The 16872-nt window shown below is 47.9% G+C and overlaps 1 protein-coding gene across 1 annotated transcript in view; it reads right to left on the reverse strand.

Moving 5' to 3' along the window:
• The window catches only part of LOC144790830 (potassium channel subfamily U member 1-like), a 264388-nt gene that overhangs the window by 32857 nt on the left and 214659 nt on the right, over positions 1 to 16872 (reverse strand). Inside the window, exon 3 of the mRNA XM_078665502.1 lies at positions 15722 to 15825. Coding sequence (XP_078521628.1) covers positions 15722 to 15825 — 104 coding nt within the window. The remainder of the gene's footprint in view (positions 1 to 15721; positions 15826 to 16872) is intronic.

Raw genomic sequence — 16872 nt, forward strand, 5'->3', positions numbered from 1 at the left:
GTGTAAGTGCTCCCTCTGTAAATTGTGATATTGATTGAATATACCTGATTGGCATATTTGTATCACCACGAAGTCCCTAGTAAAGTGCACTGTGTGTGCCAGGGCTGGTGATGACAGATGCTACTAGTGGGCCTGCAGCGCAGGTTGCGCCACCCACATGAGTAGCTTTAAAATAGTGACTCAGGCCTGCCAGCGCAGGGCCTGTGTGCAGTCAGTGGACTGCCCTGTCCCCCTGGCCAGTGTCTCCACTGGCTGGGCCTAACCCTTCCCTGTCTGTGCACATCAGCCACCCCTATGGAAGGCTCAAGGTACCCCCCTGGGCAGGGTGCAGTGTATAGCTAAGGTAGAGCATGTACTAGTGCAGGTCACATGCTCTGGTAGTGGGCAGCAGCCATTTTATGTGCTCACTGCTGTAAGGCTATCTTGCTCCATAGAGTAACATGGAGGAGGCTGGGCCCATGTAATGCCATCCTATCTTCCCATGGGAACAAGATGGGACATAAATGAAAGATATCCCTGAACTCAGAATTTAATGACAGATCTTTTAGTGAAGGGTGTTTTTGAATCCTGTGTTGGAGAATAGCACTTTTAGAAAGTGGCTGTTCTCTTGTCTAAACCTTTCTGTGTGCCTGGGTTTGTGGAATGCTTGGGTTTGACAGGGGGCCTGCAGAGCCCCGGAGGAGAGGGTCGGAGCCAGCCTGGGGATGAAAGGGCACATCTGCCTGCCTGGGAGGTGGGAGGAAGGAATGCCTGATAAGTACTGGGCTGTGCCGGCCACCTCCCCCATGCTAGCTCCCTCCTGGTGGTCAACTGACACCTCTGGCCCTGAAGCTGACAGGGAGAAGAAAACCAGAGACACCTCAGTGCTCCGCAACCCCCAGAACTGGTTTAGACTGGACCCAGGGCCTCCATGCACAAAGACTTCAAAGGACTGCAAAGACATTGAGGGGTATAAGGAAAGGACCCCTGACTACAGAAGTTTAGATTCTGAAATTTTGCAACCAAGAGGGAACCTCGGCTGGAAGGAGGACGGTTAGAGAACCAAAGGAAGATTGCCTTGCTGTGTGCTCTAAGGGCTGACCTGTTCTACTGTCTACCTGGAAGCTGAGGAGGAGAAAGGGACTTTGCTGTGTGCTGTGACCCTGCCTGCTTGCAACTGCCAAGACTTTGCTGTGTGCTGTGTCTACAATACTGAATCTCCAAGGGCCTGAGAAGAGCTGGCCTCCTGCTGGGAACCCAGGGTTAAAGGTTCCTAAAACTTTGCCAAGGACTGCTGAGAGATCGTGCTGTGGTCCGCTCCAACGTGTGACTATTACTTGCCAGCCGTGAGGATTAATCGCTGTGCTCTTCGGCACAGATTCAGGGGGTGAGGAGGGACCCGGAGTGGTTTTCGGCATCCTACGCTCCCCCTGTTGATCCACAGGTGGAGAATCCGGCTGACCGTGATCAGCGGCCCCGAAAACCCCTTTGCCGCCAAATCACCACCGCGGCCCGGGGCCAGCAAACCCCCCGTAACCTGCTTCGAGGTCTGGGAGTTGCCGCGGCGAAGAACGAAGCCGCCGTGCTCCCATTGGTGGAGGGAGCCGAGCCCCCTCACTAACGCCGCGACAGGATTGGCCAGTGCGGCGCAGCGTCATCAGTGGTGGTGGGCCGTGATTGGTTGGCGGCCCCGCATCGTCAGAGCCGAGTCCCGGGAGCCGCTCTGCCATTGGCTGACTCCCGGGTACTGCAGGGGCTCGTCTGAAGGGCCGCGACCTGATTGGTCCGCAGCGTGGAGCAGCCTTCAAGCCGCCGAAGAAGCCGTGATCTGGTGACCCCCCAGCGAGGAGCCGACCGCCGGAGCAGCAGCCTGACCTGTCCTCGCCGACGGAGTGAGTCCGCGTGTGTTCCCCACCCCGGGCCGGTCGTCCCCCGAGGTGTACTGCATCCCCCGCCGCTCGTTGGATTGTCGAGAGCGGGCGGGAGAGCACGAGGGGACCGGCCGGGGCAAGGAGCGAGTGTGCTCTACGGGGCGCGAGGCGCCTGAGACCATCCGGCGCACGTAGCAGCCCCGAACACCAGGAAAGGAGCCCCCCTTCCCCCAGCATCCGGGGGAGACGCGCAGGAAGCGCTTAGAGTCCCTGACACCAGGGGCTCGTTGTAGGGGCCTATTTTTCTTTGACGCTGGCATTGTTTACCCTGCTCTTGGGAGAGCGCTTGATTAGGAATCAGTGGCCATATTTTTCCCTACTGATTTAAGGGACTTGAGACTATACATGTTCCCCAGGGAACAGAAATGGAGTGCCATTGAAAGAGAAGCTTTCGCTGTGGTCTGGGCTCTGAAGAAGCTGAGGCCCTACCTGTTTGGGACTCACTTCCGTGTTCAGACCGACCACAGGCCCCTCAGATGGTTAATGGAGATGAGGGGTGAGAATCCAAAATTGTTGAGGTGGTCCATTTCCCTACAGGGGATGGACTTTGCGGTGGAGCACCGCCCTGGTACAGAACACGCCAATGCTGACGGTCTGTCCAGATTCTTCCGCCTTAGTGATGAGGACTCCCTAGAGGTTGGGTAGTTCTCCCCACTTTCAGCTGGAGGGGACACGTGTTAGACCTGACACCTTTTGGCGTGGTTCTTCCCCATCTTTTTGCCTCTGACTCATGTGTTTTGATGCTGTGCTGGATTTCGTTTTTGCTGATTTAGATGCTTTGGACACTCTGCCACTGCTGATCAGTGCCAGAGTGTAAGTGCTCCCTCTGTAAATTGTGATATTGATTGAATATACCTGATTGGCATATTTGTATCACCACGAAGTCCCTAGTAAAGTGCACTGTGTGTGCCAGGGCTGGTGATGACAGATGCTACTAGTGGGCCTGCAGCGCAGGTTGCGCCACCCACATGAGTAGCTTTAAAATAGTGACTCAGGCCTGCCAGCGCAGGGCCTGTGTGCAGTCAGTGGACTGCCCTGTCCCCCTGGCCAGTGTCTCCACTGGCTGGGCCTAACCCTTCCCTGTCTGTGCACATCAGCCACCCCTATGGAAGGCTCAAGGTACCCCCCTGGGCAGGGTGCAGTGTATAGCTAAGGTAGAGCATGTACTAGTGCAGGTCACATGCTCTGGTAGTGGGCAGCAGCCATTTTATGTGCTCACTGCTGTAAGGCTATCTTGCTCCATAGAGTAACATGGAGGAGGCTGGGCCCATGTGATGCCAGCCTATCTTCCCATGGGAACAAGATGGGACATAAATGAAATATATCCCTGAACTCAGAATTTAATGACACATCTTTTAGTGAAGGGTGTTTTTGAATCCTGTGTTGGAGAATAGCACTTTTAGAAAGTGGCTGTTCTCTTGTCTAAACCTTTCTGTGTGCCTGGGTTTGTGGAATGCTTGGGTTTGACAGGGGGCTGCAGAGCCCCGGAGGAGAGGGTCGGAGCCAGCCCGGGGATGAAAGGGCACATCTGCCTGCCTGGGAGGTGGGAGGAAGGAATGCCTGATAAGTACTGGGCTGTGCCGGCCACCTCCCCCATGCTAGCTCCCTCCTGGTGGTCAACTGACACCTCTGGCCCTGAAGCTGACAGGGAGAAGAAAACCAGAGACACCTCAGTGCTCCGCAACCCCCAGAACTGGTTTAGACTGGACCCAGGGCCTCCATGCACAAAGACTTCAAAGGACTTCAAAAACATTGAGGGGTATAAGGAAAGGACCCCTGACTACAGAAGTTTAGATTCTGAAATTTTGCAACCAAGAGGGAACCTCGGCTGGAAGGAGGACGGTTAGAGAACCAAAGGAAGATTGCCTTGCTGTGTGCTCTAAGGGCTGACCTGTTCTACTGTCTACCTGGAAGCTGAGGAGGAGAAAGGGACTTTGCTGTGTGCTGTGACCCTGCCTGCTTGCAACTGCCAAGACTTTGCTGTGTGCTGTGTCTACAATACTGAATCTCCAAGGGCCTGAGAAGAGCTGGCCTCCTGCTGGGAACCCAGGGTTAAAGGTTCCTAAAACTTTGCCAAGGACTGCTGAGAGATCGTGCTGTGGTCCGCTCCAACGTGTGACTATTACTTGCCAGCCGTGAGGATTAATCGCTGTGCTCTTCGGCACAGATTCAGGGGGTGAGGAGGGACCCGGAGTGGTTTTCGGCGTCCTACGCTCCCCCTGTTGATCCACAGGTGGAGAATCCGGCTGACCGTGATCAGCGGCCCCGAAAACCCCTTTGCCGCCAAATCACCACCGCGGCCCGGGGCCAGCAAACCCCCCCGTAACCTGCTTCGAGGTCTGGGAGTTGCCGCGGCGCAGAACGAAGCCGCCGTGCTCCCATTGGTGGAGGGAGCCGAGCCCCCTCACTAACGCCACGACGGGATTGGCCCGTGCGGCGCAGCGTCATCAGTGGTGGTGGGCCGTGATTGGTTGGCGGCCCCGCATCGTCAGAGCCGAGTCCCGGGAGCCGCTCTGCCATTGGCTGACTCCCGGGTACTGCAGGGGCTCGTCTGAAGGGCCGCGACCTGATTGGTCCGCAGCGTGGAGCAGCCTTCAAGCCGCCGAAGAAGCCGTGATCTGGTGACCCCCCAGCGAGGAGCCGACCGCCGGAGCAGCGGCCTGACCTGTCCTCGCCGAGGGAGTGAGTCCGCGTGTGTTCCCCACCCCGGGCCGGTCGTCCCCCGAGGTGTGCTGCATCCCCCGCCGCTCATTGGATTGTCGAGAGCGGGCGGGAGAGTACGAGGGGACCGGCCGGGGCAAGGAGCGAGTGTGCTCTACGGGGCGCGAGGCGCCTGAGACCATTCGGCGCACGTAGCAGCCCCGAACACCAGGAAAGGAGCCCCCCTTCCCCTGCATCCGGGGGAGACGCGCAGGAAGCGCTTAGAGTCCCTGACACCAGGGGCTCGTTGTAGGGGCCTATTTTTCTTTGACGCTGGCATTGTTTACCCTGCTCTTGGGAGAGCGCTTGATTAGGAATCAGTGGCCATATTTTTCCCTACTGATTTAAGGGACTTGAGACTATACATGTTTTTGCATAAGAACTTCCTATTTACAAGCAACATTATTAAGATTAAGTGCAACCCGTAAAGATAAAATGCAACAGCTTTCTAAAGAAGTGTTTATCATGCAACTGCTTTAATTACTTGCTGAAACTAGATAAAGTTATATATTTTTATAAAATATACTTACCTGTGTGGTCTCAGTTTGTGGTGGATTGGGGATTATTGTTGTGTTAAGTGCAAATGTTATCCACATTGCCTCTGTTTAGCCTAGACTGCTCACGCCATGCTACCTAGAGGGTGAGCAGGGGTTATCTCAGAGGGTTATTCCTTCGCCCTGACTAGAAACAAGGGTCCCTACTTGGTCTAAGGTACTTACCTCTGCCAACCAGAGACCCCGGGTTCTAACAACTTTCAATATACAATGCTTCTATGAGACAAATAATTTAGGGCATTATGCTCAGTTTGGAGGTTGACCTGCCATATGTCAGGTTAGCGGAAGACATTACATCCATCACCCTGACAACCCCCTTTCTTTCAGGGGGACGCACATGAAACATACTGGTTATTTTAAAAACAAACTCCAAAAATAGGAGTTTGTTTTTGGAACATAAAAAACTGATCCCCTCCCACACCCTCAAAGTGTTTTCCGACGTTTTTCCTGGTTTTGACATACACGAAAAGACCATCATACCGTCTGCTCTGAATAGGGCAGGTGGTCTAACAGCCGTAATCCTTTGGACTGTTAGAGTAAGGTGTCTGATGGCGGAGCCAGTGAGGGCACCACCTTCTGAAGGATGACAGTCTGCCTGATTCTATGGCAGGACCAGAGGCTCAGATTATGCTTTTCTTTCTCCGCTATTTATTACAATACAAAAACACAGCAGCCTCAGAAAAGCTTGCCAAGAAAAATGCTTATACAACATCATATAGTAAAACATTATCCATAAACACTATCAGAAAAAATGTCTCAAGTATTACAACTCCCATCATTCCAACGTGGTCGGTCTCCACATAGTCCTTCCATTATGTCCATAGCCAATAGATAGGGAGTCCCTTCTCAGTGTTCCTTCTCTTTCTTCGCTGCTCACGCAGCCAGATAAGTGTTTGTTCCTTCTCTCCCAGAGTGTGTGTAATACTGTTTGGAGGTGATTATGGTGCTAATGTGTTGGGGGTTGCTGGGTCTCTGGTGCGATTTTTCATTTCACAGAGCCCCAGGCGAGTCGTGGAAGCGCTGTTTCGCTTCTTACACGTCTCTCTTTCCCTTTTATGGTGCGGTGCGCTGTCGCACGCAAGAGGGCACTGCCGCGTCTCGTTAATCCCCAGCATGGTTTTTCCTCACGGAGGAGCCGCGCTGAGGAGATCAACTGCCGCGGAGCCTTGCCCTTGAGCCGCATCATGGAACGCCCAGTTTCCTTTTTTTTTTTTTTTTTATTAACTTCAGGCCATGTGATTTCAAAATTTCCAATGCATTTCGGGCAGGCGTTACATGCCCCTTCATCAGGGAATCGACACTTTTAAAATCACATGGCCTGAAGTTAATTTGATTATTACTACATGAAAAGGAAAATATGATGAAATGCAGAAACGAAATGCAAAATAATTAAAAGGTTACCTATGAACTAAAAAAAAAAAAAGGAAAATATGATGAAATGCAGAAACGAAATGCAAAATAATTAAAAGGTTACCTATGAACTAAGAAACCAAAGAGTGGAAGTCTTCCTTCTATAAGAAAGACAATATCTGTGTGCCCTAAAGGGATGGAACTAGAGGTCCTCTAGTTCCACTTTCATTCATTGCATCTCGCTTGGACCATCAACTTCCGAGGTTCTTCAGCTGGAGGCCTGACCCACTGGCAGAACCCACGGACGTTTTCCTCCAGGACTGGAGCCAGGAGAGACCCTTTGCGTTTCCCCACTTTTCGATGGTGGTGCGGACGGCGGCTCAGGTTCGCCGGCAGGTGGTGGCGCTGGTTCTGGTGACACCGCTCTGGAGGTACCAAGTTTGGTTTCCAGTTCTTCTGGAACTTTCTTGGGATTTTCCAATCCTACTCCCCCAGTTTCCTCACCTGCTTCTCAATCCGGATCGGGAGCCGCATCATCTCATCATTCCGGGCTCTCTCCACCTCATGGCATGGAGGCTTTCAGGAGACGTTGGTCGCTCCCGGGCCTTTCGCGATCGGCTGAGGGGCTTTTGTCCAAGGCCTGGGCAGTCAGTACGTCGAAGCGCTACAAATCCGCTTGGACTAAGTGGGTACGTTGGTGTCTTCGACGGGACTTGGATCCCTTGGTCGCAGGAGTTGTTCCCCTCCTGAATTTCTTGACGGAACTGGCCATGGATGGGTTTGCGTACCGCACAATTAACGCTATGCGTTCAGCTATCTCGGCGGCACATCATACAGTTGATGGATCACCGGTTGGGGTACACCCTTTTGTGTGCAGGCTTCTGCGGGGTATCCGGTTGTCATTGCCTCCGGAACCGCGGTACTCCGTCCTTTGGAACGTCAATGTGGTGTTGAACCTTGTTCTATCCTGGCAACCTAATAGGTACCTGTCCTTGAAGGAACTCTCGGCAAAGTTGGCGATGCTTTTATGCTTAGTGTCCTGCCAGAGAGTGTAGGATGTGCGTGCTTTGGATGTCTCGGCACGTGTTTTTTCGCCGGATGGGGTCACTTTCACGATTGGCCGCCACACAAAGTCGGCTTCTAGAACCATTTCGTACCCGGCTTTTGTGGACGTTCCGAAATTAGGTGTCGTTCAATGTCTAAAATCTTATGAAGATATGACTTGGGACTCCGGGCGAGAGACAATTGTTGATTGCCTTACGAAAACCACACCATGCGGTCTCTTCCCCCACCATAGCCAGGTGGGTGCGCTGGGTCATGCAAGTGGCAGGTATTGATACCAAGCGTTTCGGAGCTCACTCCGCCAGAGGGGCCATGGCCTCTAAGGCTTTCTCTGTAGGGGCTTGTTTGGAGGATTTAATGCGGGCCGCTGACTGGTCCTCGGATTCCACCTTTAAGAGGTTTTACTTTAAGCTTGTGGTGGATATTGCTCATTTGGTGGTAAGTAAGCTTTGAACTCGCATAATTTGAGCCTCCGGTCCTGCCATAGAATCGAAATTTGCCTAGCTTACGTAACGGTAAGTTTCAATTCTATTAAGGACTGGAGGCGAGGATTATCCCACCCAGGATATCTTCGAGTGACATCCCACCCGTATGTCAGTAAGTAATCAGGTTTTAATGGTTTTAACTCCCGTAGTTGGAATTGGTCAATGTTGTTGTTTAAATTCGGCTGTAAGCATATGGGTCTTCCGTTACAATGCTTACGCTGTTTCTATTTTTCTGCAAGCAAGACCAGTAACATTAGAGTGTAATTCGCGCGAAGAAAGAAGAGGAACACTGAGAAGGGACTCCCTATCTATTGGCTATGGACATAATGGAAGGACTATGTGGAGACCGACCACGTTGGAATGATGGGAGTTGTAGTTCCAGAGACATTTTTTCTGATAGTGTTTATGGATAATGCTTTACTATATGTTGTTGTATAAGTATTTTTCTTTGCAAGCTTTTCTGAGGCTGCTGTGTTTTTGTATTGTAATAAATAGCGGAGAAAGAAAAGCATAATCCTCGCGTCCGTGTCCTTAATAGAATTGAAACTTACCGTTACGTAAGCTAGGCAAATTCCGATTCTAAATGAAGAGTGTGCACCACGGGATTGGAAGACACGTTATTCCGCCATGTTTGTGACAGGATCCTCTGTTTGTCAAACTCTAAATTTGGCCCTTAATATATAATTATTGAATGTAATTATGAGGTGTAAAATAAACCTTTATAAAGCAAGAATTACGGAATGACATGCTAAACAGTAAATAGCATGAGGTGAGATAGAAATACTCCTTTGGGGTTAGCCAATGCCCAAACTATGTATATTTTAAAGAAATTGTAACAATGGGTATTTAAGGCAAGTGTGCTACCAAGTCAAACCTAAAAAATGGAAATAGTGAGTTGTATTTCCTCATGCTTAAATAATCTTCCTCACAATCAAGAGAGAGTCAACCTCGAGTTATCTACGGTGGGCCCACTGAATATAGAGGAAAGACCTTTTTCTTAAAGTAACTTTCACTCAATGAATATTATTCAGTGGCATGCTCCATCATTGAGTTCTTCCCGGCCCTCTAAGGTTTGGGGCATTCTGCAACATCTTTCCATACAAGGGAGTACTTTTTAAGGAAAAGAGTGTGGGATCCATATGAGGTAATCTTTAAAATCGCTTAGGCAGTGCACAAGCCAGTATTTATTTTATGGGTCCGTCTGTCAAGGTTAAAAACCTGAGAAAACGGGCTAGTGGAGTTACTATCACTCTTTGGCCATTATTTGGTGGACAACTGTTGCCCCACAGGGCTCTCCAGAGGAAAGTGAACCTGAACATGCAGGCTCCGGAGGTGGTGAATAGAGTTTGAGCCGAGTGGTGACCCATGATGACTGTGTGACTATCGGGCACACTTCCCTCCGAAGATCTCTAAGTGGCACGAGGCATCAACTACCTGCTTCCAAGAAAGGTTATTATGTGTGTGACAACTGGGCATGCTTCCCTCTGGAGAGCCCTATGGGGTGCCAGGTGTCCATTCAATAAGTGGACCCACTTCCAAACGAAGGTTATTTCAGTAGTGTACTGTGTGTGTGGCCTGGTATGAATAATTAAATAAATAGCCAGCCACCATTTCCCAAGAGGATATATATATAGGACTTACTGATCCTAATGAAAGCCACTGGATTGGGGTACATGGCAGAAATTAGTTGATTAAACTTAAGGGCCAAAGAGTGATAGTGCCTCCAACTAGTTTTTAACCTTGCCAGATGGACCTGTGAGTTAATACTGATTTGGCACACAATTTTAAAGATTACTTCATATAGATCCTACACCACAGCATGTCCCATCGCTCAGAGGATTGGGAAGAACTCAATGATGAAGCATGTTACTGGATAACATTCAGTGAGTGAGAGTTCCTTTAAGAAAAATGTATTTCCCCTATATCCAGTGGGCCCAAACTAAATGACTCAAGGTTGACTCTCTATTGATTGTGACACTGTATACAAGTGGGATGAGTCATGACCTCCGTTTCACTCTTCTCTGTCTCTCTGATTTTTAAATAATATTTGAACATTAGGGATTCTATAGGAGGGCATGACTTCTGATTTCTGATTTTGGGGTTGCTCACTATTTGGGTTACATTTTGGTGAAATGTAAGAACTGTTTTCAGTGGAGAATGGGGAGAGCCTAATCAGGTGTAAGGCAATAACAGACCCATATTTGTTCAAATGACATGGTATTTGCCAAAGGTTTTAGATGCATGTATAGATACCAGGTGGTAACACATTTAGCTCACTGGCAAGCCTTATGATTTCCCATGAATCTTTAGTACTGGCAATCAACACAGTTACTCAATGAAAGTAGTTTTTGCCAGAAAAACTAGATACTGGATGTCCAAGGTCCCCTTGCCTCAGAATTTGTTTGCCAGGGGAAATATTGCATACAATTGATAGTTGATGTTACCTGGTCACGTATGAGATGGCTTGGTGTTTTAGGGCCTTATTACGAGACTGGCGGTCCATGGACCGCCAGACTCTAAGGGGGGAGTGGTGGTGGTCCAGCCACCGCCGCACTGGCGGTCCAACTGCCACATTATAGGTTTGGTGGTCGGACCACCATTTGACCACTGCAACCGCCAGGGAACCACATGCCCTGGTGGCGGCACAGTGGTCAGGTGCTCAGAATATGCTGGCAGTGCGGGTGCAGCACCACCATGCATATTTTGAGTTCCCAAACTGCCAGCCTTACATGGCGGTCTACACCGCCATGTAAAAGCTGGTGGTGGGGAAACCAAGGGGGCCCTACAGGGCCCCCCATGCCCCATGCAGGTAGGTGCATGCAGTGGGTCACATGTTGTTACCCCCTATGTGCAAGCACACCCCCAGTTCCAGCACTGCATTGACTTTACAGTCCATGCTGTGCTGTGAACACACTGTGGCAGTCCCATGACAGGACAGTATTAACGGCTCATTGAGCCTTTTTACTGTACCGCCATGGTACCACAATGCTGCCAATCCACAAGCCAATTTGTATTGTAATCTGGTGGGCAGCATTCAGGTTGGGCTGTGTGGAGTGGGGCAGTGGTGAACCACCCGTTCACACACCGCCAAACTTATAATGAGGCCCTAAGACATATTTGGAGTCAAAGATATGGGGGCAGATTTATGTTAACTGGCGCATCCCAAGGGATGCGCCAGTTAACATGCGCCACAGTGCGCCACTGCTCCGCCACCCATGGTGCGCCGCATTTATGATGCGGCGCACCATGGTGCAAGGCAGTGAGGATGCGTGACGCATCTCTCGGCGTACGGGCGGCGCATTGCAGGAGACATGTCGCAAGTGCGACATGACTCCTGCAATGCACAGGAGCCACCTATTCAATGCATACTGCGTCACCCTTACGCCTGCTTCAAGCAGGCGTAAGGATTTGACGTAGAAAGTGACTGAGTGAAATCTCATAGATAGCACTCAGCCACTTTTAGGAGGCGTTCCTGCGCAGGAACGCCCCCCCCTGCGCAGGAACGCCTCCTTATGGTGCAGGGCTTTCCAACGTGACGCATCTCTTAGATGCGTCACGTTGTAAATAGGGCGCATTTTTGCGCCGCCGTTGCGTCACATTTAGTGACGCAATTGTGGCACAAGGAGGCGCAAGGGCATCATAAATCTGCCCCCTTTTCTTTAAGCCATTGATGCTTGTGAGTCAATGTGTGATTTGGGCAATTTGCCTCATTTTCATGTGCAGCTGCCATTGGCTAGCCAGTGTGATTGGGGATCAAGCGCAAGTCTGCTGTTATAAAGGTATCACTAGGATGACTGAGATCCCGCTCTCATGCCATGTGTGAAACTGGATAGCTGACCCACAGGGCAGCAAACGGAGGGGCGGAAGCACAATTATGGTTATCAAGGGTCCAGTTCCGAACTGGAGCTTATGGGATAATAACCCTCTGAAAATCCTCCTCCTGAAAACCCTCTCCATAAAAAAAACATGAGGCCCAATTGCACGACTTAGTACTTGAGTCCAACCCTGATGTTATGTTTGTTTCTGAAAGCTGGTTGAATGACGGCTCAAACCCTACGATAGCAGGTGCCATCCTACACGGCTATCAGATTATATGGAAGGATCGGCCTGCAGGAAGAGGAGGTGGAGTTGGTATAATTTTTAAAACTTCACTGTCTTGCTCTATTCTTCCTCCGCTTGATACTGTGGATGCTGAAAGCCTCAGTTTCATGCTTACTGTCTCGGATCATCAATCTATTGTGGGCATCCTGGTTTATAGGCCGCCAGGGCATTGTGGCAAGTTTATTGAGTCCCTCACTCAAGCCATCTACCCTATTTCCATTAAATATAGGCACTGCCTTTTGTTTGGAGATTTTAATATCGAAATGGATGATCCCTCTGACTTCAAGGCTATTCATCTGTTGGAATCTTTAGCATTTTTTGTAATGTCCCCTTATATTCATTTTCCCACCCATGAGAAGGGTCATAAGTTAGACCAATTATTGTCCAGCGTTAGTATGGAAACTGATGCTCCTCAACCATTGGTATGGTAGGATCACTTTCTCTTGAGTTTTAAAATCTCTAGGTATTTACCCCATAATCAAACTAGGGATAAGCTCCGCTCTTGCATCTTCAGACCCTTTAATCGGGTTACACCTAAAAGCCTGGAGATAGCTCTGGGTAAGCACCCGATTCCCTTTAGTGGAAACCCAGAAACCGATGCCCCTTGCCTAGAGAAGTGGCTTGAAGAACAGGACGTGGTGTTGGCGCACCCCCCAACTCGTAAAACCACAACTGGCCGCACCTCTGCGCCATGGTTTACAGAGACTCTCAGGAAAAGCAGGAGTGCCTGCAAATGATTAGAGAGAGTGTGGTGAACCAAGTTTGACTCTAAGGACAAAGCCATCTATAAGCAAGCCTTGAAAGCTTATTTTAACGATGTGCGCATTGAAAAGAAAAAATTATTTACCTTGAAAGTAAAAGAGACTGCTATTAAAAGCAAAGAAATGTTTAAAATTGTTAACGATTCCTCATCCGCCAGTGCTCTGAGCAAGGCATTTACTCCCACCTTCAGTTGGATTCATCAGATGGCCAGTTTCTTTCATGATAAAATCCACCTGATTCAACAGTCATTTTCCCTTAAGGGCACAGCCGAAACTGATGAGACGCTGAGTGCCCTGCCCTCGGGGGCCAGTTACTCACTCACCCAATTACCCTCTATTTCCTTACAAAAATCCTTGGACATCATGGTGACTCTGAAATCGGGTTTTCCTTTTGACCCCTGTCCAGCAAAAATCCTGAAGAACATTGCGGAACCTTTAAATTCTGTAGTCAATTCAGTTCTTAACTCTTCGCTTAGACAGGAAATGGTACCTAACTGCTGGAAAAGGGCAAAAGTCTTCCCCCTCTGAAGAAGCCTACAGCGGACCCTGCAGTTGCATCAAATTATAGGCCCATTTCCCTGCTGCCCTTCTTTTCAAAGGTCCTGGAGAGTACGTTAACTTCGTGCTAACAGATTATATAGAAGAAAACCATTTGCTTCATGACAGTCAGTCTGGCTTTAGAATCACTCTAAGCATGGAAACAGCCTTATTGGAGGTTTCAGAAACCATTAAAACTCAGATGGACAAAGCGGGCAGTGCTGTGCTGATACTGCTGGATTTATTTGCAGCCTTTGACCGGCTCTTGCGCAGGTTAGCGGAGCGTGGTGTTGGGGGTACGGTGTACAATTGGTTTGCTTCTTTCCTTACTGAGTGGCAGCAGGAAATTTGGTCCCGCCCTTTACAGCTGCCATTCCTCCAATGCAAGTGTGGTCCTGCAGGGCTCTATTTTGAGCCCCACACTTTTTCATATTTATATGGCCCCACTTGCACGTCTGGCAGAATTGCACGGAGCAAAGATTATTTCCCAAGCCGACGACACTCAACTCCTGTTCACTTGTAACAAAGATGAAAGTTTTCGTGGAATGGAGATAAATAAATGTTTAACGGAGGTATTTTCTTGGATGCGACTTAACCAACTCAAGTGTAATCCAGAAAAATCCGAAATCATCTTTTTTGGCTGCCCCTCTTCTGCTGACAGGAATTTATGGTGGCCCTGCGACATGTCCCCTTCTTCGGCCCCAGTCAGCATGGTTAAAAACTTGGGAGTCAAGTTGGACACTAGTCTAGCGATGAAGTCCCAAATTCAAGCTGTACACAAGCTGTTGCTGGTACTTGCTTCGGCTTCATAAGAATGGTAAAAAACTTTCTTCCCCTTCTCCCGGTGGAATCCTGTAAGATAGTAGTACAAGCCTTAATTACATCTAGGTTGGACTACGTAAATGTCTTGTATCTGGGGCTACCAGTGTATTTGGTCAATCAGCTGCAGGTTGTTCAGAACGCTGCAGCCAGAGCTATTGTTATGGTAAACCCCAGAACGCTCATGTCGCCCCACCTCAAGGCATTGCACTGGCTCCCGGTGAGAAAGAGGGTCCAGTATAAGGCCCTCTGTGCTTGCTTTTTGTGCCTTCCATGATACGAGTGCGGTTTACATGAGAAATAGGATCTAACCTTATCAGCCTCAATGGTTCCTATGATCCTCTAGACAATCCCTCTGGTGATTCCCAAGATCACAAGATCTAGGATAGGAGAACAGTCATTTCAGGTCCAAGCTGCTCATCTGTGGACTGAATTGCCCCTTTACCTTAGACTGACACAGGACTTGTTGTCTTTTAGGAAACAACTGAAAACGTGGCTGTTCCAACCATAACACTATGGTGCCAGGACGGGGCCCTTTCTGTTTCAGTTTTGAGATTGGCGCCGGGACACTCTCTGTGAGTATCCGCGCGCCTTATAAATACCCAATTTCATTTCATAGAAACCTTCCTCACCTAACCATTGATACTACTGATGTTTTAGATAATAGCCTTTTTATAAAGAAAAGTTGTACCGCCGGGTGGAGTTGGGAAGTGAATAACAATTATCAACTAAAAAACCCAGTATTGAGCAAGAAAAGGATGGTAAGTATTTTCTCAAAGTCTTTGGTTTTCCCTTAATAGACTGCACTGCTTGCAAACAAATCACCAGGTTGATCCAGAAATGCACTGTGGGTGCTGCATAGAGGATGAAACAAATAATATATATTTTCTAGTTAATTTGTCTATTTATGGAAGACTAGTGGGGCACATGCAGAAATGATCCCATGCCACAACATATTTTTGCATGGCGCGGACCGATATAATTCTAAATTATATTAAAATCAAGTTAGCTTTCTTTCTGGTTCTATCAGATACTTTCTAATTGATATGAGCTTGGAAATCAGATACAGTCCAGCCTGTAGTACAATGATCAGAAAGCCAACATTTTTTAGAGAAGATCTAGAGTGTACAGCAATTAGGATCGGGAGAACTATTTGGAAAGCTGGTCTAAAAGTTGTTTGCAAACTATGAAAGGTGAGAACTGAATAAAAAAATAGTCATGCAACAGTCCTAAAAGAAAAGAAAAAACTGATACCACCCATTTATTAAATTGCTAATCTGATTGAGCATGTAGTAACTTGAAAGCAAAGGTTCCTGCCCATTTTGCACTTGAAGACGATTTAAAAATCATGACAAAATAATCAAGTACTGTAAAATGAAGGATAATACAGATGGACTAATTGTTTATGGAAACAGTCAATTGAAAGGAAAATGTGAGGCTACCTGTTCAAGAATGGGTTAGGTTCTTCAAATAGGCGGTATACACCCAAGCACAAAATTCCAAATGAGTCCAAGGCTTTAGAAAAAACTTCTCCAAAAGACAGAATCTGGTAAAAAAGAGCAGTTAAAACAGTCATTAATCAACGGATTTATTTATTTTTTGAAGACATTGCATGCCTTTCACATATCACTTCTGGATGATAATTAATGAAGGAAATGGGGTACAAAAGGTAGAAAAGGGGAGGTCAGCAGCTTCTTTGTAAGAACAAAAGAACAGTAGATATCAAATAATGTTATTTTGTTTCTTAATGATGAATACATTGCACTGATTTCTGACATAGGTTTCATAGATTTGAAGAACTATGTGGAAGCACATGTCTTTTCAGGTCTTTCCTGAACTTAAAGTGGTCTGTTTTTGGAAATCAGATTGAACAGTTTTTCATTCTGATAAAGGCATGCCGCTTGGATCTCTTACCTATCTGTATGAGAATTTACATTTACAACATGGATAAATGAAAAAGTGTATGTTTATTTTTCTCATAATAAGTTTTTATCAGCGGAATGTATGCTTGTAGGAAAACCTGCTTCAATATATTACTAAGATACAATTTATTTGAAATTTAGAGCTATTTTGCTTTGAATCATATTGAATTATATATGTTTTATTAATTAAATTGTTTACTTACCTTCAATTATCCATACTCCGGTTTTTAGCACCCCCCCTGCCCCTCCCCCGCCCCGCCTCTCTGCCCCACCGAAACTCCCTCCACGGGCCGTGGCTGCATCACTCGCGGCCTTGATCACATGAAATGCATGCCATTTTACTTGCAATACATCAATATATACTCATTGCATCGTCATGAATATAGAAACAATACTTATCATTTGGTACAGACATAAACACCATCATCAGATCACGTCACTTGATATTTGCAGTACATCTTTTTGTAAATTAATTTGCACAATGAGGCAATAAAACAAGCATGCTGCCCAAGTGGGCTTATCCAATGCAAAACATCTAGTACATAATCAGGCTTACAATTGTGCATATTACAGCCCAAATGAGCTTACTGAACTCTATGTATAGCTTGCGGATCCATTCTATCACAATAATTTGATGGTGTCAAAGCATGTTCTGGCCACTAAATTGCATG

Source organism: Lissotriton helveticus, chromosome 11 (assembly GCF_964261635.1).
Source record: "Lissotriton helveticus chromosome 11, aLisHel1.1, whole genome shotgun sequence".
NCBI lineage: Eukaryota > Metazoa > Chordata > Amphibia > Caudata > Salamandridae > Lissotriton > Lissotriton helveticus.